This window comes from Helianthus annuus, chromosome 13 (assembly GCF_002127325.2).
Source record: "Helianthus annuus cultivar XRQ/B chromosome 13, HanXRQr2.0-SUNRISE, whole genome shotgun sequence".
Lineage (NCBI taxonomy): Eukaryota > Viridiplantae > Streptophyta > Magnoliopsida > Asterales > Asteraceae > Helianthus > Helianthus annuus.
In genome coordinates this window covers 162,303,655-162,327,414 of record NC_035445.2, presented here as the reverse complement: position 1 = coordinate 162,327,414, position 23,760 = coordinate 162,303,655, and the positions used below count along the sequence as shown (strand labels likewise).

Below are 23,760 nucleotides of genomic sequence, written 5' to 3'. Positions count from 1 at the left end.
ATGTGGCAAAGTTACACTTTTTATTTTAGGTTTTTATATAGGTTTTTTATTATTTAGATTTGAATTTACGCTATGTAATATAATTTAAAAAAATATTTTATTATTTAAATATATACGTAATATAAACAAAAATAATTTATTATAAATGAAATAAATTAGATAATGGATTAATAAAGGGAAAAGTAGAAGATGAGGTAGATGCTAGACGGTGGTTTTTAGTGGTTTTTTGTTGAAGGAAAAATAAAGGTTTTTGAAGGTTGGTTTATCTCATATGACATACTAAGGTGGATGTTCGAAATGGAGGACGAGTCCACCACTGTTGATGCCTAAGTACCCTAATGGATCCAACCAGTGAGTGATAACTACATTATTTCTACCCAAATACAACCCAAAATATCGTAAGTCCCTAAGTGGTTGTGTCACTACGCTAAGTGCCCTAATTCTTTTGTTTCATTTTTTATACATTTTCTAATATATGTGTGTGTATATATATATATATATTATATTTAATGCATTTATTTAAATAAAACAAAAACATGTGAACAATATCATCATCTTCAGCAACGAACCTCTGATCGACAACATCATTTTCTCTAGCAACGAAACTCGAAGCCTTTCCACCATGTACTCGAAGTCTTGGGAGGCCAGAATGAAACGACAACGGTATCATCAGTTTCTCCCGCAGAAGCTCAACCGAGAGGGTGATTTTTTGTCCAACAATGAAATATTTGAATGGAAACAAATAGCCCATAAACAGTTACACACACCCAACGGTCAAAACCCGAGACGCATGTGTTAGTTACCTTTCCCACGTACCCGACATGGTAACCGCTACCCGACCACCTTAGCTGCGGGCCTACCCGACCAACTTGTGCCAGTTTACCCTTCAAACCCAAGACACATGTGTTGGTTACCTAAGTGGTGCCCCGAGCATCCTAAAAAAGAATTCAATATGCTTAGTATTTTATTATTCCTTTTATGTTACAAGATGGGGAGAAATGGAGTTAGGTTAATTGCTTAAAATAATTCATGGAGAAATTTAATGACAAACTTTTTTAGTTTCATCATGATGAGCTAGACGTGTGCCAAAGATACAAATAATTACTTTTTATTTGATCAAATTAACTATAGGATAATGCTCTATAAGAAATCCTTGAATTTTAGAAAACTTTGCAAACCCAATGCATGGTCTAGATTTTGCCACGTGTCCATAGTAAATATCATATTCTTTTTGTCCTTGAAGGCATTATGGTATTTTCACATCTATCTTAGATATCTTCCCCTATTTGATTTGACAATCATTAATACCCATCACATCCAAATCTACTTTCAAAACCCAAGATCCACCATTCAAAACCTCCATTTTTTCATTAACTTCATCTCTGTGTTTCAAGATCCACCCTTTCAAAACCTCTATTTTCCATTAACTTCATATCTGTTTCAAGTTCTACCCAAGATCCATTTCCATGAACTTCATTTCGGTTTCAAGATCCACCATTTCAAAACCTCCATTTAAAGATCCCCACTGACGGGAACGTCATTCACAACGAGTTCCCTACTGACGAGGACAAGAATGATCAAGGTTTTTCATCCTTTTTTTTTGATGGGTTCGAGTTTTTTTTTCTTTTTTACACCCCTAATTCAACTTTACATGTTAATTTCTTAAAAGAAATCGAAGAACCAAGATACTGTCGAAGAATCATGATCCTGTCAATAATAAGTTGGTTTTGATTTTTAATTGTCATTTACTTTGATTTTCATTCTTCACAATTGGTTTTATTTTTTCCAGAATTAAGAATGTTGCCAAAAGATTAATTATTTTTCAATACCATTGATTATTGTTTCAAAAAAAAATGACGTTTATAGGTAATAAATTTCAATACTATTGATTTTAGTTTGGTTTTCATTCTCCTGGTGTTTATAAATTTTGATTTTGATTCATGGATTACTTGTTTTGGTTTCAAACTCGTTTGATTTTGATCCATGGACTAGTTATTTTTGTGTTAAAAAAATGTGTTTGTTGGTTTGGGGATTTTGATCTGAATAGTAACTGTTTTTTGTTGGTTAGGTTGCTTTGTTTTGGGCTTTTGATCTGAATAGATCTATGGTTGTCATTTTTTATTTTTAGACGTCTAATAATCGGCACATCTGTTTTTAGAAACGAAAAGCCAAGTTTGTCTTACAGGACAACCAACGTAACACGTGTTATAGTCTGAACTCCTGTTTCACAGATAAGCCAAGTTTATCTTACAGCACAACCAACGTAACACGTGTTATAGTCTGAACTCCTGTTTCACAGCTAAACCATAGTAACTGTTTTTGTGATGTTATTTGAGAAAAAAGATTTTCTGGCTATGAATGTGTTAATATTTATGTCTGGTTAACGACTTAACGGTTATCTTATCTTTTTGTTTATTAGGACGGTGATGGATACAAGGGATATAAGATCCAATTCTCGGGACCGTTGATTTCGTCAAACGTGGATCAGATACTCAAGGATCATGACCATGTTTATGTTGCAGCACAACACAACTAACACGTGTTATAGTTTGAACTTCTCGGACATGCATGTGTTACATGTAACATGAAACCCATGTACAACGTAACACGTGTTACGTGTGACATGAAAACACATTTTTATAACTTCCCTGGCATACGCACACCCACATGTTTACAAACCGTTTCAAGACCGACCCAAACAATAAAGCAAGGGTAGCCGCTGAAAAGCTAAGGCAGCAACGGTAGCCGCTGAAAAGCTAAGGCAGATTTTCAAAGGAAGCTCCGCCATTTTCTTAGTGCTATGTATTTTCGTTTACTAGTAATATGTAATGTGAGACTCTTATTTTGTTTTGTCTAGTACATGATGTTAAAACGGTATGGACTTAACACATTCTGGAAGTCTTAACACACGTTATAAAAGAGGCTTAACACACGTTATATCAGGTATACTATGTTATTAAGTTACTATTGGAGTTTATGCATCCATTCTGGAAGTCTTAACACACGTTATACAATATTAACTTGTATGTTCCATATTAACTTGTACACATATTAACTTGCAAACCACTTTCATATACATGAATACAAGTCGGGTTATAATGGATGCTTACATGTTATCATATGTATACAAGTGGAGTTACAACAAGATTACGATATTAACTAAGCTCACCATTAAACTCATCGCCCCTGTCGACTGTTTTCACCGTTGTCACATGTTAAGCAATTACATGTTCCGAACAGACAAATTGTAACACATGTTAGATCAGTATATACACATCATGGTGTTTTGTAAACCCCTAGCTTATACATGAATATATGTCAGGTTACAAAAAGATTATAACAGAGGCTTAACACATGTTATACATTCCAAAATGTGCAAAACAAACACATGTTATAAACGAACGAAGAGTTCTTTCCCACGTTATATATCATTCTAACAGGGGCTTAACACATGTTATACATGAACACATGTCAGATTACATCATGGTGTTCTGTTACAGCTTGAACCATCAACACATGTTATAAATGAACGAAGATTTCTTTCCCAAAGGATGTGACTTTCATATACATGAATACAAGTCGGGTTACGGTGTTACAATATTAACTTGTATGTTCCAAGATTATACACGTTAATAGTGTTTTAGAAACCACTAGCTTATACATGACACAATGTTGGGTTAAACCAAGATTATAACAGAGGCTTAACACATGTTATCCCAGGTATACGGTGTTACAATATTAACTTGTATGTTCCATATTAACTTGTACACGTGTTACGATCAGTATATGCACATCATGGGGTTTTTGCAAACCACTTTTGATATACATGAATACAAGTCGGGTTATAATGGATGCTTACATGTTATCATATGTATACAAGTGGGGTTACAACAAGATTACGATATTAACTATGCTCACCATTAAACTCATCCCCCCCCCCCCCCGTCGACTGTTTTCACCATTGTCACATGTTAATCAATTACATGTTCCGAACAGACAAATTGTAACACATGTTAGATCAGTATATACACATCATGGTGTTTTGTAAACCACTAGCTTATACATAAATACATGTCAGGTTACAAAAAGATTATAACAGAGGCTTAACACATGTTACACATTCCAAAATGTGCTAAACATGTTATAAATGAACGAAAACTTGTTACAGCATGAAAACTTCTTTATGGATCTGTTACAGCATGAACCGCTAACACATGTTATAAACGAACGAAAACTTCTTTCCCAAAAGATTTGACTTATTCAATATCCCCGCATCCATCCAGCTTGTCAATTGAATATCTTTATGGATCTGTTTCTGTAAATCAACACACGTTATATATTATTCTAACAGGTGCTTAACACATGTTATGGGTCTGTTTCTGTAAATCAAACAACCCAACAAAAAAAAACACTTACTGTTCAGATCAAAAGGCTAAACCAGCAACCAAACCAACAAAAAAAAAAACAATTATTGTTAAGATCAAAATCCCCAAACAAGCAACCAAACCAACAAAAAATCCCGTTCAAAAATCTCATCCTAAAGTTTTCGATTTATTTAAAATACATGAACATTAACCATTACTAGATCTTGATTGAAGACAGAGGAGAGGAGAGAGAGAGAGAACATTAACCATTACTAGATCTTGACTCCGACGACGTTTCGAACTCCGGCGCCACCAACCACCCACCCTCCACCACCTTCTACAACCACCCACTGTCGCCGTTATCAACTACCAACAACCCAGAATGAACCAGCCACCACCTTCCACCAACCACCATCGTGCCTCACTCATCGTGCATCTACCGCCTCCCCTGCCCCAACCATAACGGTCAACAACACCACCGCCACAAAGCTGCTGCTGCCGTGGGTGGGTGGAAACCCACCAGTTTTCTCTCTCTCTTTCGATTTCTCTGGACCTCTCTTTCTCTTTCGATTTCTCTGGTACTCTCTCTCACGGCTCTCACTCTCTCTTTAGGCTTGCAGGTTGTAAGTGTTGTGTAGAGAGAAGGGAAACTCATGGGAAAGAGGGAATTGAGAGAGCTAAGATTGTGATTTTGAATTGGATATGAAGAGAGAGAAAGAGAGGTGCATTAAAGATGATAGGACTAGACAGTGGAAAGAGAAGGAATATACTACCCAAAATGCCCTTCTAGTTGACTAATGTGTATTATTACATTTCTTTTAAATCTAGTTGTTACCAAAATTATGAGAGCCATTGATCAAGTGTGATGAAACATAATCAATGGATGGTATTGGGTTTGCATAGTTTTTTAAAAAAGATGGGGTTTCTTGTATAGCCAAGCCCATTAACTATATTTCAACTTGGTTTACAGGTTCAATTTAAAACCATTATGCTAGACATTTTTATCTAGGGATGGCAATTAAACTCGAACCCGATGGGTAACTTAAAACCCGATACATTTGGGATGGGTTTAGGGTCGGTTAATCGGTTTGGAATTAGTTTTTATTTTTTTTCACGGGTGTTGAGATTTGGTTACATACTCATTTACCCAACCTGATTACCCGATAAAGTGTACTTGTTTACCCGATATAATTTATTTTATAGTTTTAAATATGTCTACTGTAACACCCCAAAAATATTAAATTTGATTTATTATGCTTAAAATAATATTTAGAGTAAAGTTCTTTTTGAGTCCCTGTGGTTTGTGCATTTTAACCATTTGAATCCAAAAACCAAACTTGTCTTGATTTGAGTCCCTGTGGTTTCTAATTTTAACCATTTGAATCCAAAACGTAAACAACATTCAAATTAGAAACATTTGGTTTTTGGATTCAAATGGCTAAAATTAGAGACCACAGGGACTCAAATGGTTAAAATTAGAGAGCACAGGGACTCAAATCAAGACAAGTTCAGTTTTTGGATTCAAATGTTAAAATACACAAACCACAGAGACTCAAAAAGGACTTTACTCTAATATTTATCATGATAAGTAATAACTGGGACGTTTTAACCTAGTTATAAAATTTATTAATTATATACATATATTAAACCCATTAAGTCTAACCACTTTTTGAATCAATATCCATCGTCGGATCATGCTGAGATGAAATCTTAGCCGTTTAAACTCCCCAAAATAACCGCTCTAATGGCGGTTCCCAGAGGTTATTTGCAGTTTTCTGAGCAGGTGGTTTGTTCCACCTTTTTCTACACATGATCTCCACAACTTTGATGGTTAGATCCGAATTTTCCCAAAAACCGTTCTTTAAGCAGTTCAGAGAAGTTTTTAGCAGTTTAGCTAGATCACTTCTCCATCCCATTTTGTAGGTTCATATTTCCCATCCACGTTTGCCTATTTCTCCTTCCCAACCACCCTAGGCCACCCATTATAAATCCTCCACCACCCACCATCGGCAAAGATTGCTCTCTCTCCTATTTCGCCTTCCTCTATTTCCATCTTCGAATCAAGATCAGGAAGCTATAAATCTGGCCTTCAATGAGTGCGGACGAATGTGATATCTGCTTGCTCTGGTCATGGAACAAATGGTAAGTTTGTATGGATTTCACCCTAACCCTCACTCGATCTAGAAACCTCAAAATTGTTGATATTTAATTGCACAAACATGTTCACTTGATAGATTATGTTTGAATTGTGTAGGGAATGGGAAGATGGCGGAAAGCTTGGGAAGGAGAAACAAAGGATCAAAGGTCAAACTAGGGTATCGCAACCCCTACATACAATAGTATCTCTGAAAAGTTGAATTGCTGGCAGAATTTGAGTTTGATCACATTGTTAGCCGGAGCTTGAAGATTCGGTCCTATTGTATCCCGTTTTTGCTAATAGTGTATACATATATGACTGTGATCACCTCAATTTCGTGAATAGTTTAAGAAAAAGATTTGCTATGTAAGAAGAATCAACAAGCAACTCCACGACATCAAATCGCAATGGCTTAATTTCTAAAATTCTATGTTCGCTAATGGAGATCATTGATTGTGGTTAGGTATTTAATCTCAAAATTTAGCTGTATCAAGTACTGCTGGTCTGATTGTTCTAATTTTTTATTCAAGATCCACAAAATTATGAAAAGATATGTTTATCTGTTAATTTTTGTATTTGATGATGTCTTCTAGGTGTTTGATAAAATGCTAGATATGTTCAAGTGGAGCAATTGTTAAAATTATCTTTGTTTAATGATTCTTATATGTTTTCCAATTGGCATTTTTTCCACTAATAACATGTACACTTGCAGACAATTTGTGCATATGTAGAATGCATCAGCAACAGAGTATGTCTTTCTAATGTTGTCTCGCCTGACTCGCCATATCCATTATTCATGACACGAGTTTATATTTGTATTTGCTGGTAAATGTTGTAAATTAGACATGATTGGTTATGATTGAAAGGTCTATTTTTTAGTGTACGATAATTGGATATATGTTGTTTGATGTAATGCCTCACTGACCTGCTAACAAATGTCACTGAGTTTTAATGTTCTATAGAAGAAAATATGTCAACTGATAATGATACAGAGGTTTAGTTGTAAATGAATTAATAAATAATAATTATATATTATGGTTTTTGTTTGTTATGATGTTTGTTTGAGGCATTGTTGTTGATAAGGAGATATATATTTTGACATTTGAAAGTTTTGGGCATTTGGTATTTAACCAGGGGCGGATTCATAGCCATGCTAGGGGTGGCACCAACCCCTCACTTTAAGCTTAAAAGAGTAAAAATTAAAAAGCCAGTTATTTTTTAAGAAAGGTTAGGCCATTTTCCTACTTCTCAACATCCTCCCTTCTATTATTTTCTTGATGTTTGTTCGTTTTTATTTTAGAGAATTATGAAAGCGGCTAATGGGTTTGCAGCCATGGAAGCTTTGTAGAACACAGATAAAAGTGAAAGACAAATGGATGATGAAAAGCTGGGAAAAGGGAAATATAAGTGGTACCATCCGGATATTACAAAAACGTTCATATTAATCCTGTTGGTAGAAGTACAAGTAAAACCTTGTACTCTTCTTTGAATTTTAAATATTTAGTCATTAAATTATTCAGTTAAAATACAAGTGTTTTTTTCTTTCAAATTTTTTATTTAGTTTCTTTTTCTTTTTCTTTTTTTTTCCTTCTTAATTATGATACAGACTATAGAGGTGGTTTTTTTACAAGTATGGTTTTTCTCATATTTAAAAAAAGATGTCAGATCATTACGTAAGTATGGTTTTTCACTTTTTCTCATATGTAAAAAAAGATGTCAGATCATTACGTAAATAAATGTAAATAAATATGAATTTTTTACACCCAAACCTTTTTAATGGGACTTATATCCGGCCCAATTTCTACACCCTCTCAAACAAACTACTGAATCCGCTACTGCATTAATGATCTTCATAAGCTGGATGTATTTTGCTCTTCCCTTAATTCAGGGTTGTAAGTTTATTTTGGGGAAACATCTTTGTTAACAAGGCCAAGGACAAAACGATGCGAGTCAGTGAGCATTATGTCAGAAAAGGTTTGGTTGTTTGCTTGCTGGGAAGTGGGCTGGAAAAGCCCTGTGTAGTCATCGGCTGAAAGGGATGAGTTGGAACTGCTGCTGGCTAAGTTGGGGCAGCAGGTTTTAAATGTCACTAGTAACCATCATCCATTACTGTTTTTTAATTCAGTTATTGTTCCTAACAAATTGCAAGTTGCAATGAGCTTAAAGAAAATATATTTATGAAACTCACTGGATATTGTCTATTTTAAATTGCAATTTGGCTTGAGTTTTGTAGAAATTGGGCTTGAGTTTTGGAGAACAAATAGGTAATATGTGGAAACACAAATTAGAAAGATACGGGTTCGGTACAAACACAATGCAAACCCAAACTTTATGCAGGCCAAATGAATTACCAGTCCATCCTGTCACTCAAACCCGCCATACCCGGAACTGACCCAGTACTACTCGGTACCGGCTCACCATTGTAAACGCAACTAAACACATTGGTTATTTATGAATATTCAAAGCAAGGTTAGTGGGTCAATCGTCAACACGATCTTTTCTTTGAAGTAAACTAATTTTCTATCGTTTTTGGCACAATTTGTTGCAGAAGCCACCCTTCGAAGAGTTTGTGCGGATGAGAAAGGTGATGAGATGCCCCCTATTTAGGCCATTATTGCTTCACTGGAGGCAGAACTCAAGTTGGTTAGAATGGAGGTAAGGACGCTAAACTTATACCCACCATACAATTGATTTTAGACGACATGCTAAGAAAGAAATTTTTCAATTATGATTGGAGGCAATTTGCACACATTAAACGTTTTTCAGTTGACAATTTTATTCTTATACGTAACTATTTTGCTGGACTATTTCTGTGACGCGAGGCTAAAATTGTGAAAAAAACGTTTTGTTCTAACTTTTAACTTATTTTAAGTAAACAACTTTTTTTGGAAAGAAAAAATCATCAGTTTCAAGAATCTGATACAAGGTAACAAACTTTCTAAAGCTTGGATTTAAGGTAATATGATCTGGTAACTAACAATTTTGATGGAGTGGTAATTTATCCATAGCAAAAAGTGATTTTACGCAATAAATGTGAAAAAAAGGTATCATTTATTGCGTAAAATCACTTTTTGTTATGGACAAATTACCTCTCCATCAAAATTGTCAGTTACCAGATCATATTACCTTAAATCCAAGCTTTAGAAAGTTTGTTACCTTGTATCAGAATTGTTGAAACTGATGATTTTTTCTTTCCTAAAAAAAGTTGGTTACTTAAAATAAGGTAAAAGTTAGACCAAAACTGCCACGAGGGAAATTTAATCAGACTCATAAAATATAAGGGAAATACTCGACAAGTTGAATGGACTGGATACAAACAAGTGGGCCTGGAAATTAAAGTGTACTGGGATAAACCATTGCTTATGGATTTGTCGTCTTTTAAGTGGACTGGTACTAAAGTGGATCTCAAAAGAGGAAAACATGGGTTGTAGCTTTAAAAAAAAAATAATGAGCTGGCCCAGAAAATAAAATAAGTGTGGATTATTAGATGGGGTTCTTATGGTGGAATTAATTTGTTGGGCTGGATGCCTGGGAATCTTGTACCTGCGGTTTACTTTTCTTCTATATAACGAGCTTTATAATCAATTTAATTCAGTGACGCCCGAAAGGAAGAAAAGAAGGAAAACCGAAGCTGATGATTAGGCTTGAATATTTGGTGAGAATTTTTGTTGCTATTTAATTAACTTGAAGAATATGTTAAGCAATTTTGGATGGTTAAAAACTGCGTTTGTGATTACTGGTGTTTGTTTTTATCTAGGAATCAATTTTTAATGTTGTTGAGTTTGTCTTTCAAGCTATTTGACTCTCTTTCACACACACACACACACACACACACCCACTCACACACACACACACACATATGGACTCACGTTTGTGATTACTGTTTAGAAACTTATAGGTTGTATGTCTTCAGTGCATGAATAGAAGAAATTATGTTTTGAAGTCTCATGTTTATTATTTGATTTGCGTCCATCTTTGTTTATATCTATATGCACTTATGTTCAGTTTTACTTTGTAATTCCATGTTTAAGGTCTCATGGTACCTGTAGCGTACCAAGAATCCAAATGTAACACTTGACACAAGTATAATTTGACCCATTATATTTGTTCTGCAAGAGTTACCCGGTTGGATTCTTACCCTTATCATAGAGCTGGCTAATACATCTCATTTTATCATTGTGGCTATTAAATTTAGAGAAAATCAGTAGAATAATATACCTTTTGATATATGAGTGAGTTACTTCGGCTTGTGAGTCAAATCAGCTTGGGTTTTATAAAAGCGAGATACATTCAGGCAGCTTTCATAGATCTTTTTAGGAATACAGCAATACTTAACATATATTATGATAAGTACAGCCACTTATATGCAGTTGCTATATAAAGTCGCTACAGGCTTTAGTTAGAGGGGTCGATTCATGAAATTATCATTCTTCAGTGTCTTCACTTTACACTTTCTCTAGGGTTTCGTATTGAAAGGCGTTTCAGATCTTTGTAGATATAGATTCTGTTGTCTGTTAAATCTTTTGAGAGTTTTATACATATCATCATGTGGATGTTCTGTATGTGAGGTTGTGAGAAGATTTGTTGCTGAATCTGTTAAGAGTTTTTATATAATCGGTTGTAATAATCAAAGTTCAAAGTTCTTGATCCATGAAATTTGACACATTCAGGCAAAGATCAAACTACCATTGTTTATCTTTTTGTTCTTGATATACTGATTGCTTTGAAAATCTTTAGTAACTTTCACAACAGTTTCTTGAATAATAAATAATTGGTTACTTGGGCAAATGTCATAGAATGCAAGTTACTTTTGGAGTTTAATTTGGCTTGTCACCATGAAATTTGAAGACTATAAAAGAAAGGGAAGTTTTCGTAGGTTTGTTTCTTTTTATTTTCTTTTTCCTTAAATTTGATAGTAACTTCTTTGAAATATTATTATGTGATACTTCTTTGTTCATGATGCAACTTTCAGAAAACCAAATGAATGGATGAGTGTTGCTGTAAAGATCATAATCAGTATTGATTTTGGGTTCTCCATTGGAGTATCATTTAAGGATATTTCACCACCAAAGGTATGTATTTTTTTGGGCATATATCGTGTGATTTGACTTTTAAGAGTATAAGTAGTTGTATTTTAATTCAATTTTTCAAGAAGTTGTGTAGACGATATTGGTAACTAGATTTTTTTTTTTTTTTAACTATAATATTCCATTCCAAACATTAGGGCAAATTACATAAGGATAGCAGGTAGACGAGCAAAAAACTAGATTGAACTTTATAAAGTTTCTTTATTGTTTCTGGCTTTTTCACCACCAAGGTACATACTTGATATTTCAACTTATATCCCAAAAAGTCTGTTCTTGACTTTTGAGAGTCAAAGTAGCTATACTTATTATTGGGCATGTGGTATCTTTGACTTTTAGTTGAATTCATAGGTGGTATGCTAAAAGATTCTTGCATCCGTATATTGTTGCACCGTATGACTTCATATTTATATGGGATGAAGATCTTGGAGTTGAGAATTTTGATGCTGAAGAGTGAGTGTCTATGACGACTTTTTAAATAGTCAATGTTTGACTTTGACTTTGACATGATCTTTGAATCTTTACATTTTCAGATACATCAAACTTGTGAAGAAGTACAAATTGGAGATATCATAGCCCTGCTTGGATTTAAAAAGTGAGGGTTTGACATGGGATATGACCCAGAGACAAGAAGAACTTGAAGTTCACAAGTAAGTCAACACTTTGACCTTATGTTTAGTTCAACATCAAACCTTAATCTAGGTATTTTAATCAATGAAGTGAGTTTTTATGTTTGTTGTTTCATTTGTTATGGTTTGCCTCCATGTGCAGCGTATGGACATATATAATTTCATATATAACTTTTACATATAGTTTTGTCTTTTGAGGTTAAATGGGCTCATATGAAATTCAAGATTGTAGGGGACAATTTACGGATTTGTTTAATATTAGGAAAAACATAAAACAAAAATTGCCAAGAAAGGTAACCAGAGATTAAAATGACCAACTTTGACCAGTACTTGAAACTACCAACTTTGACCCGTTACTCAACCCAACCCAACAGACCGTCCCTTTTGCCATTTTTACCTATGAGTATGACATTTTTACCTTCGCCAATATCAAAAATAACAAATGATTAGAGAAAATGGCATTGTGAAAAAGACACCATTTATAAAAATTGTGGCTAATATTTGGACGAAGAATGATGAATCCAAGCTGCTATGAATATTGTTATTACAAGCTTTGAGCTTATTCATATACATTATTTTAGATTTTCTTTCACTCTACCGGCCATAAACTCAAAATATAAATAATTTCATATAGGCAAGTGAATTGAGTGAAATTGGATCAAAGGACACAGAACAAAAGTATGAGGAAAGTGTCAAGAAAATTGAGCAAGATGAAGAGATTGAAGAAACCAAGCCGGATGTAGAAATTGAAAAAAGGAGCAAAATGGGTTATTACAAGCAATCACCCCCGATTCTTGCGCCTCAACAGAAACAATACCTCAAGTAGAGACGACAGAACATGAAGAAAGGAGAAAGTTGTCAACGTATTAGAAAAAGATCAAGATGAGGATGACGTTACACGCGCACAGGAGGTGACGGTTGAAGGAGGCTTACAAGAAAAAACCCACCACAATGACGATAGTGAGAGTTAAGTTGTTGAAGCTAAAGAAAGTGTAGAGGAAGATGTTGCTGATGTTTGTGTCTCAACACTTGTCAAAGAAAGTACAAATATTCAGTTCCATTAAGTATGATCTTTTGTTTTGTTCATTTTAATGTTTGGTTATTTGTAGTGTTTGGATAATGTGTTGAGAATGAGTTTTAGTGGTTTGAAAAGAAGAAAAGGAAAAGTTAGATGGTTGCAATCTTTTCAAAAAAGGATATGGAAAAGAAGAAAAGGAGAAGCGTTCCCGAAAACCCTCAATATACATTATCTTTGTTTGTTACGTTGTTAGCGTAAGCCGTCCAACGGACGGGTATTAAACTAGTTTCTAGTGGTAATGATGAATAGAAATACGTAAACTAGTCGGAACATGTTGTTAACTAGTAAAGTGGGCAAATAATGGCTTAGTTATGACAAAACCAAACCCCAGGGGCTGAAGTTGGGTCATTTGCAAAGATGTGGGTATTTAAGAATGAAAAACATAAAACACACACACTGTGTGTGTGTCGTGACTTTCACTCTGTTCCCGAGACTCGTTTAACAGGGGGAGGGGAGGGAAAAGAGAAGAAAATATGAAAAACCATGTTCCCGAGTTTCATTTAACAGGGGGAGGGGAGGGAAAAGAGAAGAAAATATGACCAAATATGGCCATATATTCATCCTCCCAAATTGGAGAGATTAGGAGAGAAAATTTTCCTTCCCCTCCCCTCACCTCACCTCCCCTTGTTAAATGACTCGGGAACATAGTGTTTGAGAGAGAAAAAGAGGAACTCCTCCAAAACCCTAGAACTTGAAATCTGAGAAATTTGAATGAAATAAAAGGTGAACTGTGTGCATGTTTGAAGTTCTAGAGCATACAAGATAACTACAACATAAGGCATGTCTTGATTTCATATTTGGTTGAGTTCTCAAGTTATGGAAAATTCATGAAAAAATGATCTAGTGACCTAATCACTAGAAAGATGAGTTTGTTGATTGTAGGAGTGATTTAGACTATCATAATTGTTGATTATGTGAAATAGTTGTTTTATGACATGTTTGGATGATTGTTCAAGCATGAAGTCAAGTGGGTTTCAACCTAAGTGTGAATAGCGCCAATTTCATGTGTAGTAAATGGATGTGATGATATTGATTTATTGAACTTACATGTTAATTTGATTATAATTGATGATTGAACTTGTTGAGTTAAGATAAAGTGATAAGTGATGGATAACTTAAGCTAATGATGTAGCTAGAAAACAATGCCTACCAAGTGCTCGATCAAATGCCTAAGTGAAAAACTTGAATAATTACTTGGCTAGAAATTTGATGAAAATGTTATGATATGCTTACTAGTGAACCCCTCTTTGAGGAGACCTGAATGATGATATTCTAATGATCAAAAGGGTTTTGAACTTTAGGCGACTCAAGTGATAGTTCGGTAGGACAAGTGCGAAAGGACAATCGGCTTAAAGGAAAGCTTTAAGGTACGTAGCTTGATATTACGTTGTTTATTTTACATAGCTATTGATGTTGTTAGAAATAGTTGTTAAATGAATTGAATGGAGTTGTACTTTATACAAATGAAAAGGAAAGAATACGAGTTTTTAAATAAGTTCGCCAAGGGCATGTAAAACTAACGCATAAATGACCTGTGGAGTCATAGAGGCGAAAGTGATGCCCTACGCGAATGGACATGGTCAATGACCATGGCGAAAATGATTAAGAGTGATGGTTGATTCTCATGAGTGATAGTAATCACAAAAGCAAACCAAACGGGTCGTTTATGGTCCTTCAACGCCATAAACTAGATGACGGACAGGTAAAGCCAAGGTATAAACAACTCGCGGAGTCATAGAGGCCGAGGTGTTGCCCGAGATACCAACTATGACCCTTGATCATGGTTGGAATATGATAAGAACCCATGTTGAAAGAATATGGGTGACTTGAGATAAAACGCTCAATGTCCCAACGGGTTGGGTTGGGTATTAAGTTACCAAACTAAAAGAACAAAGCAAAAACTTGATAAACCCGGGTCCGGGTAATGGGTTACGGGTTTACAAATGATAAGAAATAAGTTTTAAAAAAGAAAAAAAAAAACTGATCTGGACTGATCTTGGGCTTGTTTGGCAAAAATTGGCGAAATGGGTCATGGGTTGCAATGTTGCTAATGCTGACAAGGGGTCCTCCCACGATGCGCGGGGGCCCTCCAGAACAGGGCCGGCCCAAGGGTAAGCCAAATGAGGCTTGGGCCTTAGGCCACCAAAACTACAGGGCCTCCACAATTTGATAAAACCACAGTCTATTTATAAAAGATTTAGGGTATGGGTTATCAATAGATTGATTGTTGGTAGTGTAGTGGTTTTGTGTATGTATGGATTTTGGTGAGACCCGGGTTCGAATCCCTATTTCAGCAATTTTTCCCTTGTTTTTAAATTTTAACACAATCTTTCAAATAATTACACTTGGGCCCTTCAAGTTTAACTTTCAATTACATACATTTTTTTGGGAAAAAGGCCACAAGATTTTACTTCGCCTTAGGCCACCAAAATGGTTGAGCCGGCCCTGCTCCAGAATTAAAATATTATTTAATTTTCTGGTTTGACGGTTTTAGTTTATGCTTAATTTCTAATCGTTATTATGGATTAACATGTCAGGTAATTCCGCTCAAGTTAAACCGACGAAGATCAAATCAAACGAAGAACTGAACACTCATCGATCATTATCTTCTTTCGCTTTTGTTAATATGTTTATGTTATGAATACATGGTATTTTAAAATTGAAATTACGTTTAATATTTTAGCAACTTATGTTTATCTAAATGCAATGTTATCTTAAATTCATTGTTTGAAATGTTAAAATCTATATGTATATGGGAATGTTGTTACATATACATATACTAGGTTAGAACCCCGTGTAATACACGGGTTAAATAAATATAATTTTATATATCAAATAATAGAAAAATATTTTTAAAACTTCGTTTATTACACTGGTTGAATAAATGTAATTTTATATACTAAATAATAAAAATATATCTTTAAAAATCTCATTTATTACATGGGTTGAATAAATTTAACTTTATACATTAAATAATGAAAAAAATTACATTTTTAAGAACCTCATGTATTGTACGGGTTGGAAACATGTAATTTTATATACCTATCAATAAAATGTTATATCTTATTATATCTTTATAAACCCTACCTTGTGTATTATAAAACCTTTGGACTAAACTGACAAAATGACCCAAACCATAGGACTAAAATGACATTTAACTCTTTACATTATATTAATTATACATTTAGTGTACGTCTATCTTTTGTTAATGTCAAGATAAATAATTTTAAAATCTAATAAATATTACAAAAGATTATATTATCTCCTATACGAATTGTTTAAATTTAATTTTATCATTATCTTTTAATTAATATTAATTATCACGGGTTAAATAAATGTAATTTTATATATTAAATAATAAAAAAGTTATATCTTTATGAAACTCGCATATTGTACGGGTTAAATAAATGTAATTTTATGTATCAAGTAATAAAAAAAGTTATATTTTTAAAAAACCATGTGTATTACACAGATTAAATAAATGTAATTTTGTATACTAAATACTAAAAACATCGTATCTTTAAAAAACCCGTGTATAATCAGGTTGAATAAATCTACCAAATGATAAAAAAATTACATCCTTAAAACCCCCGTATATTATACGTGTTGAATAGATATAAAAAAGAGTTATATCTTTAAAAACTATGTGTATTACACAGATTAAATAAATGTAATTTTGTATATTAAATACTAAAAACGTCGTATCTATAAAAAAAACCCGTTTATAGTCGGGTTGAAAAATCTACCAAATAATAAAAAAAATTATATCCTTAAAAACCCTGTGTATCACACGCGTTGAATAAATCTAATTATACATAGCAAATGATAAAAAAAAATTATATCTTTAAAAACTTCGTGTATTACACGGGTTATATAAATGTAACTTTGTATAGTAAATAATAAAAGTTAAATTTTTAAAAACCCCGCGTTTTACACGAGTTGAATAAATTAGGATAACATTTAATATTAATTTATTATTTATATATTTAATATAAGATAAGTAGAAAAGAGAGTGATTTGTTTTAAAAATATATTAAATTAACAATTTAGATTTGAGGATAATATTTTATTAAAGTATGATAAGATTTAATATTAACTAGTGTGATTACCCCGCGCGATGCGCGGGTACTCGATCGTTTCAAGCAATTATGACTGCACATGTAGCTTAGGCATACAACATGTTCAGTGATAACATTTGAAATTAAAAGATGCTTAATGTAAGTAATTACCTGGTAAAAGGCAGAAAGTTGTTGGTGGGTGGCATCTTCTATGACCACATTATCGAGATGCATAATTGTGATTGTCACAATTAGTGCACATCCAATCTCCATAATGCCATTGCTTTGCCCTGACAAATTACAGCATGATGCAAGTATTACAAGACTCTTCAAAGCTCAAAGTTAAATGTCAATTTAAGATACATGAAGATTTCATATAAATCTTGAGTTTTTTTAGAAGTTACCCTTTTCCAGGAAGTGTTGGCAAAGCCATGATCTGAGGCAATTGCAGGTTGAGTTGTGAATGTTGCACTGCTGGGGCCATTCCATCAGGATAGAGCTGAAAGAGACCAGCTGTTTGATTTGAAGCAGAACTCGCCATCGGAAAAGGTGTTAGATAGGATGAACTTGATATCTGCCCAGTTGGTGGATAAGCCTGCTGCAAGCCCAACATCCGCATATCAAACAAATTAATGTCCATATACACCAGAATGAAATTTGGAATCATATCTCATAAGTTGAATATTACCTGACCGGTATTCAGCCGTTTGTTATCCCCTCTCCTCCTTCAGCTCAATCGACGATATTATTCTCCACGAAGCTCTCCGTGCTCCGATCACTTTTTCCATGACTTCAACCATTTCTTCGTAGCGTTCGGCTTGTTCGACGAGTTTTGCCATGTAGATGTTGTCTTCGCAAGGTGATGAGGTGGCGGCCATTGATGTGGTGGTGTGAATTGGAGAAGATGAAGATGATGAAGCAGTTACATGTGTGTAACTGATTTGGGGGTTTTGAGTTTGTGAAATGTGAAGAGTGTTGCCGTATGTGAAACCTAACGCCGTCAGTTAATATACACTGTTTCTCAGTTATGTTGTGAATTAATACATATACAAGATTACACCGAATACCTCGTTAACAGCTTGCTCAAAGAAATCATACGCTGAATCAAAATAACCCTTTGCTTCATCTTTATCCGGAGTCAAAAAAGCATAAGAAGTTTGGGCATTCCCCATACACCACAAAGCATCTTGTTTCTTCGGATAAATCGCCAATGCTTCATCCAACTTCGATATCGCATCTACATAGTAACATCAAACAAACCATCAATGAGAATAATTACAGAGAAAGTTATAAAGTAAACCTAATCCAATCAAATCTCCTATAATAAACCTTGGCTAATAAATTACATGTAGGGATGAGCTCAGTACCAGTACCAAAAGTACCGATCCCGAAAATCACCAAAATTAGGTACCGGTACCAAAAATGCTCGGTAAGGTACCGATATTTAAAGGTAAAAATCGGTGAAATACCGGTACCGAACCAAAAGTATCGATCCCGAAAAACACCAAAAAGTGAGTATCGAATCGTAAGGAAAATGTCTGGAATGCTCATCCCCAGTTACATCTAATATATCTCCCAAACAGTTCCAACAAAGAATACACAAAACCTAACTTAAAAACACAAATCAACAACACATTCATTTTTGCAAATTAGGTTACCTTTGATCATCAACTTTGATTCCTGAACACTCTGGAACGCGGATAGTTCAAGCAACGCACCTCCCCATCTAGTTAAGTTCTGTCAGAATAAACAAATCTAACTCAGAAACACTTAATGATTGAAAACATTATGCATAAACATACTTATTGTTGTATAAGCAAACCCTAACCTCGGTATCCAGAGGGTTTTTCTCGTAGGTGACTTCAGCACTCCGGCGAGCATGTTCGAAAAACATAAGCCGATCGAAGTCGTTTTGCATCTCCATGGCTGAATTTCTCCGGTTTGTTTACACCTCGTCGTCGGCGATTTTTTGGTGGATGAACACTAACAACAGCAGAGTTGTACGACGATGGATAAGACCTAAATGATGGTTTTCTAATGGATATGGATGCTTGAGGTGTGATACACGCGCAAGGTTTGTTTGGAGGTAGAGAGCACGCTATGGAGGTGCGAGTGGTATTGTTTTCGCCTTCTATGCAAGTTAAGTATAATTAACGGCCGTTACCGTCAATTCACTGTTGTTCGGTTATGTGTTGAATTAATATATATATATGAATTTATTATTTATTTATTTAGTTAATATAAGATAAGTATATATATGAGGATGCCTTCAATGAATGACACGTGTCCAAAACTTGGTTTCTTTTATTATATAGATAGATGATACATCCATATTTTATACATATAGGTATTTTATTCTGTGTACATTCTAGGTGTTTGAAACATTTTTATAATGATAACTAGGTTTAAAAAACCCATGCATTACACGGGATTTGATCAATAAATTATTAAATAGGTATTAATAAGCCGGAAAAATATACCCCGTAGTTTAAAAACAATAATTAAATAAATGAAATATTCATAAATAGTTGAAAAAATAAGCACTTTTAACATTTGGCCCCTTAAAGATCAAACATTTCTCAAACCAAATCTTTTCATAAAAAAATTAGGTGAAGTTGTCACATCTACAATACATATATACATATGCAAAGAGCAAAAATAAGCCATGACATAAATCAAACTGGGAATATAAAATAATAATTACTTGAATACTTTTGACTATAAGAGGGGAAGGGGCATCCTCAACTAAGGGTGCACAGCTTCGAAGCCATATGCGAAACACCCCCGCCACCCCTCCTTCGGATAGGCGAGCGGCTAGGGAAGTTCAGCTACTCTTTATTGAATGTGAAGAGGGGGATTTGTGACCTTTTAACAATCATATAACCGTTACATTTATCGAAAAAGTTAATTTATTTATTTTAAATCATTATTTTTACACCATTCACAAACTATCAAACCTTCCACCATATTTTCAGATACCCATTTTTATTAATGGCTAATTTCTTAAAGAATGATCTCGGTATTTAATGTCAATGGGCACTTATACAAACGTAGGTACTATTTAACCAATGGGATCTAGCCTACCTAGTCAACGTTTATGAAAACGTTTCCACATCCAACTGACTTGGTTGAAAGTTGCAAGAAGGGACAAGAAAAGATGTGGAACACGCTTTTGGTGTTCTAAAGGGAAAATGAGGCATAGTTAGGTAACCCATGTGGACCACAAATGTTGACAAGATTAGAAGCATGACGTATGTTTGCATGATATTGTACAACATGATTCTTAAGGACGACGGGCATGCCTTCTCACCAGTCCACATAAGGATCCTTTAGTTCAACCCGTTTTGGACAATGATGCCTTAGGTGAGATTATGGATCCAGATACGCATTTCCGACTTCGCATTGATCTTGTGACATATATTGCAATTTAAGATCTACCTTATCTAGAAGATTCAGACGAGAAATAGTTTATTTTTATTTTGTATTATGTTAAATTATTTATTTTGTAATTTATTTGAATTTGAATCTTACTGTACTAATAAATAAAAATCTTTTAGGGTAGATTTGATGTGACACTGAAGGATTTGGTATTTAATTATTTAATTTATTTGTGATTTTAGTCTATGCAAGATTAGGTAGTCTTAGACTACTTTAGGCCCTCTTCCTCTAATTATAAGAGGAAAAAAATACAATAGAATATGTTAAAATCATATGCTAACTATGCTATTGATTAATCTAGATGGTTATAAATTAAATATTTGTGCTTTTGTTTTTCTAATTAATTAAATTTAAATTAATGCCGTGAATTGTTTTAAGATATTTTGTTTTTCAAATTATTTTAAATTTAATTTAATGCCACAAATTCTTTTTAGATATATTTTTTAACCTAAATAATGTAACGTTCATTATGTATCTTAAAACAAAACTTTTGATGATGATTATCTTTTCGCTATTCATATCTTTGATATTTTTTTATTTTAATATCATTATTCAACATAGGAGATAAGTTTAATAATTATTATTTAGTACGAAATAAAAATATGAAAAATAATACCAAGAGGTATGAGAAAGTGACATGTGTCTCAAAAAGATTTTCATTTATTAGTATGCCCAAAAGCTACCCAAAAGCTAAGATAAGAAGATAAGATACTAAATATAACTTATTAAAAGCTACCCAAAAGATACCCGATAGGTTTTGGATCGAGTATGCCCAATGGGTAAGTCATGTATAAGCGTTAACAACCAATTTCCTATCATCTCCCATATATATACAAACTCTTTTCGATGGACATTAAACATTCCCCTATGATCATTCCTGGTCTTATTAGATTAACTAAATGCAAAAACAAATATACACATGTCCCCTATGATCATTCCTGGTCTTATTAGATTAACTAAATGCAAAAACAAATATAGACATGTCTTATAACTAACTAACATGCAAAAAGATAACATTAATCATTTTTAAAAAAGTTCATAAAAGGAACGAGTTCATTTGGCTGCAATCATTCCAAGATCCTCATGTGTTGATGATATTCAAAGTTTATCTCAACAACCTGCAAAACCTACTAAAAACCATGTCGATTAAGACACAAATTTTCAAAAATTTTGCATTTTTTCATTAAAGCTTTTCAAAAATTTGAAACCATTCGAATCAAGTATAAAACCCCCATCCCCAACTTAAAACATTGCATTATCCCCGATATAATCTTTAAGTTAGAAATAAGAATTCGATAAAAAAAATTTAATTTTACAAAAAAAAAATAATAATAAAACCCTAAAACTCCCTTACGTAGGAATCACGTTCCATTTAGCGTATACAATAAGCCTTCTGAACCACTCAGTAGAGCCAAATGGACGAGTGAAGTCTTGTGAGCGTGTATAGATAATACACCCATAACACTCTTTTTGAGTAAAATGCACGGATAGTCCCTGTGGTTTGGTAAAATTTCATCTTTAGTCCCCAATTTTTTAAAATTACACTCCTGCTCCATGTGGTTTGCTCGGTTGTTACTCAGATAGTCCTGAAGTGGATGACCATTAGTTTGTAGCGTTAAATGAAGTTGAAATGACAAAATTACCCTTTTATATTTAAACAATATAAATTAACTAAGGATTAAATATATATATTTATTTATGGGCCGACTTATTATACCCTTATAAAGAAGCAAGTTTTTGGTGCATCAGCATTTGTACATTTGGCTTTGGGTGGTTTTAAAAAAAAATTGACTCAGCTACACCGTGCCAAACAAAGAAGCTAAAGAGAAGGGTTCACCAATGTCTCCTTCTTCCCCAAAACACACATCCCTTCTTCCTCCCAAAACTGTCAACACAAAGAAGCTAGGCCGAGAGGTAAGACAGAGAATCGCGGTGGTTCGGCGGCGGTGGTGCCACCACGGTGATGATCGGGGCCACCTTGAAACCCTAAGTCGAACCTAAACAGAACGGTTCAGACCATCGTTGTCACGGCCCCCGACCCGGTTTGACCCGTTTCAGGAGCCGCGGGACAGAAAATCCCGTGGTATTTATTTTTATAGCGGAAGTCTTAACAGGATCGTTTTAAACTTGAAAAGTTTGCCCGAGTATTATTTATTTACATTTAGGATAAACCCCGTAAATATCATAATTTCATTATTTTACAAACATGTTTATTTAATTGAGCCATTATTTCAAGCTTGATGGTGCTCCGTAGCACGTGTACTGAAATCACTATGTCACCTGAAACATTTTGTAAAAAGGTTTTGTCAGCGGGGAAATACTGAGTGAATCATTCATTTTGATAAAAACGACACATAGTTATAATTTACAGCATAAGAGCGATTACTATGGTAGTATCTTAATTAATATCTGGTCTTGCCACCCGTGTGACGATGGTCATACCACTATTGGGTCCAGTCACCCAATTAGTGACGTTTTGTCACTGTTAGGTCTTATTAGCCTAACCACTGTTAGGGCTTATTGCCTAACTGTGAGAAATTAGTAATGTGCACAATACCCCACTAACCAGCGGTCAAGATAACCACGACTTAATCCCTGTAATTATAACGTTTTGGAAAATACTTTGAGGTATTGTAAATAGTTTGAGAAAAAGAGAATGACTCACAAACTGTGAGAAAAGAGTTTATAAAAGAGGAATGACTCACAAACTGTGAGAAAAAAGTTTATAAAAGAGGAATGACTCACTTTGCAGATTTAACGGGCAAGGTATAAGCCTACTGATTAGCCTTGATTAAACCTAATTTGATAATAATGCACACACAATAGGTTAGTAACTAATTCAGCAGTTACGTCAATTCACGAGATCAAACCCTCACAATGATTAATAAGTGCAATACTTAATAATTCAATCGGATTCACAACGAATAACAGAGCATAGTCCGAATTCGAACAGTACTCAAATATTCAAGTCG

At 34.1% G+C, this 23,760-nt stretch overlaps 1 protein-coding gene and 1 long non-coding RNA gene across 4 annotated transcripts; one reads left to right on the top strand and one right to left on the bottom strand.

Annotated features, from left to right (window-relative positions):
- Nucleotides 1-4,161: 4,161 nt before the first annotated feature.
- LOC110900077 (mitochondrial import receptor subunit TOM20) lies at nucleotides 4,162-19,374 on the bottom strand. Of its 3 annotated transcripts, XM_022146978.2 has the most exons (7): nucleotides 19,179-19,374; nucleotides 19,009-19,087; nucleotides 18,418-18,587; nucleotides 18,039-18,341; nucleotides 17,755-17,948; nucleotides 17,522-17,640; nucleotides 4,162-4,315 (listed from the first exon to the last, which is right to left on the bottom strand). In XM_022146978.2, exons 1-4 carry the CDS (start codon nucleotides 19,272-19,274, stop codon nucleotides 18,273-18,275), a joined length of 414 nt encoding a protein of 137 aa, XP_022002670.1. In that variant the 5' UTR covers nucleotides 19,275-19,374; the 3' UTR covers nucleotides 4,162-4,315; nucleotides 17,522-17,640; nucleotides 17,755-17,948; nucleotides 18,039-18,272. The 3 variants fall into 3 exon arrangements, with proteins under 3 accessions (XP_022002670.1, XP_035837602.1, XP_022002668.1); XM_035981709.1 differs by lacking the exon at nucleotides 4,162-4,315 and having other exon boundaries at nucleotides 17,360-17,640; nucleotides 17,755-17,945; XM_022146976.2 differs by lacking the exon at nucleotides 4,162-4,315 and having other exon boundaries at nucleotides 17,362-17,640.
- Nucleotides 11,297-13,386, top strand: LOC110900079. Its single transcript, XR_002570755.2, has 3 exons — nucleotides 11,297-12,038; nucleotides 12,119-12,235; nucleotides 12,849-13,386. It is a non-coding gene; the product is annotated as an uncharacterized LOC110900079 (long non-coding RNA).
- Nucleotides 19,375-23,760: the final 4,386 nt, after the last annotated feature.

Coding starts and splice junctions, on each gene's coding strand:
- LOC110900077 (XM_022146978.2), bottom strand. CDS start 19,274: ATGGAGATGCAAAACGACTTCGATCGGCTTATGTTTTTCGAACATGCT. Junction 18,588..19,008: donor ATCAAAGTTGATGATCAAAG/GTAACCTAATTT, acceptor GTTACTATGTAG/ATGCGATATCGAAGTTGGAT. Junction 18,342..18,417: donor TTGAGCAAGCTGTTAACGAG/GTATTCGGTGTA, acceptor TGACGGCGTTAG/GTTTCACATACGGCAACACT.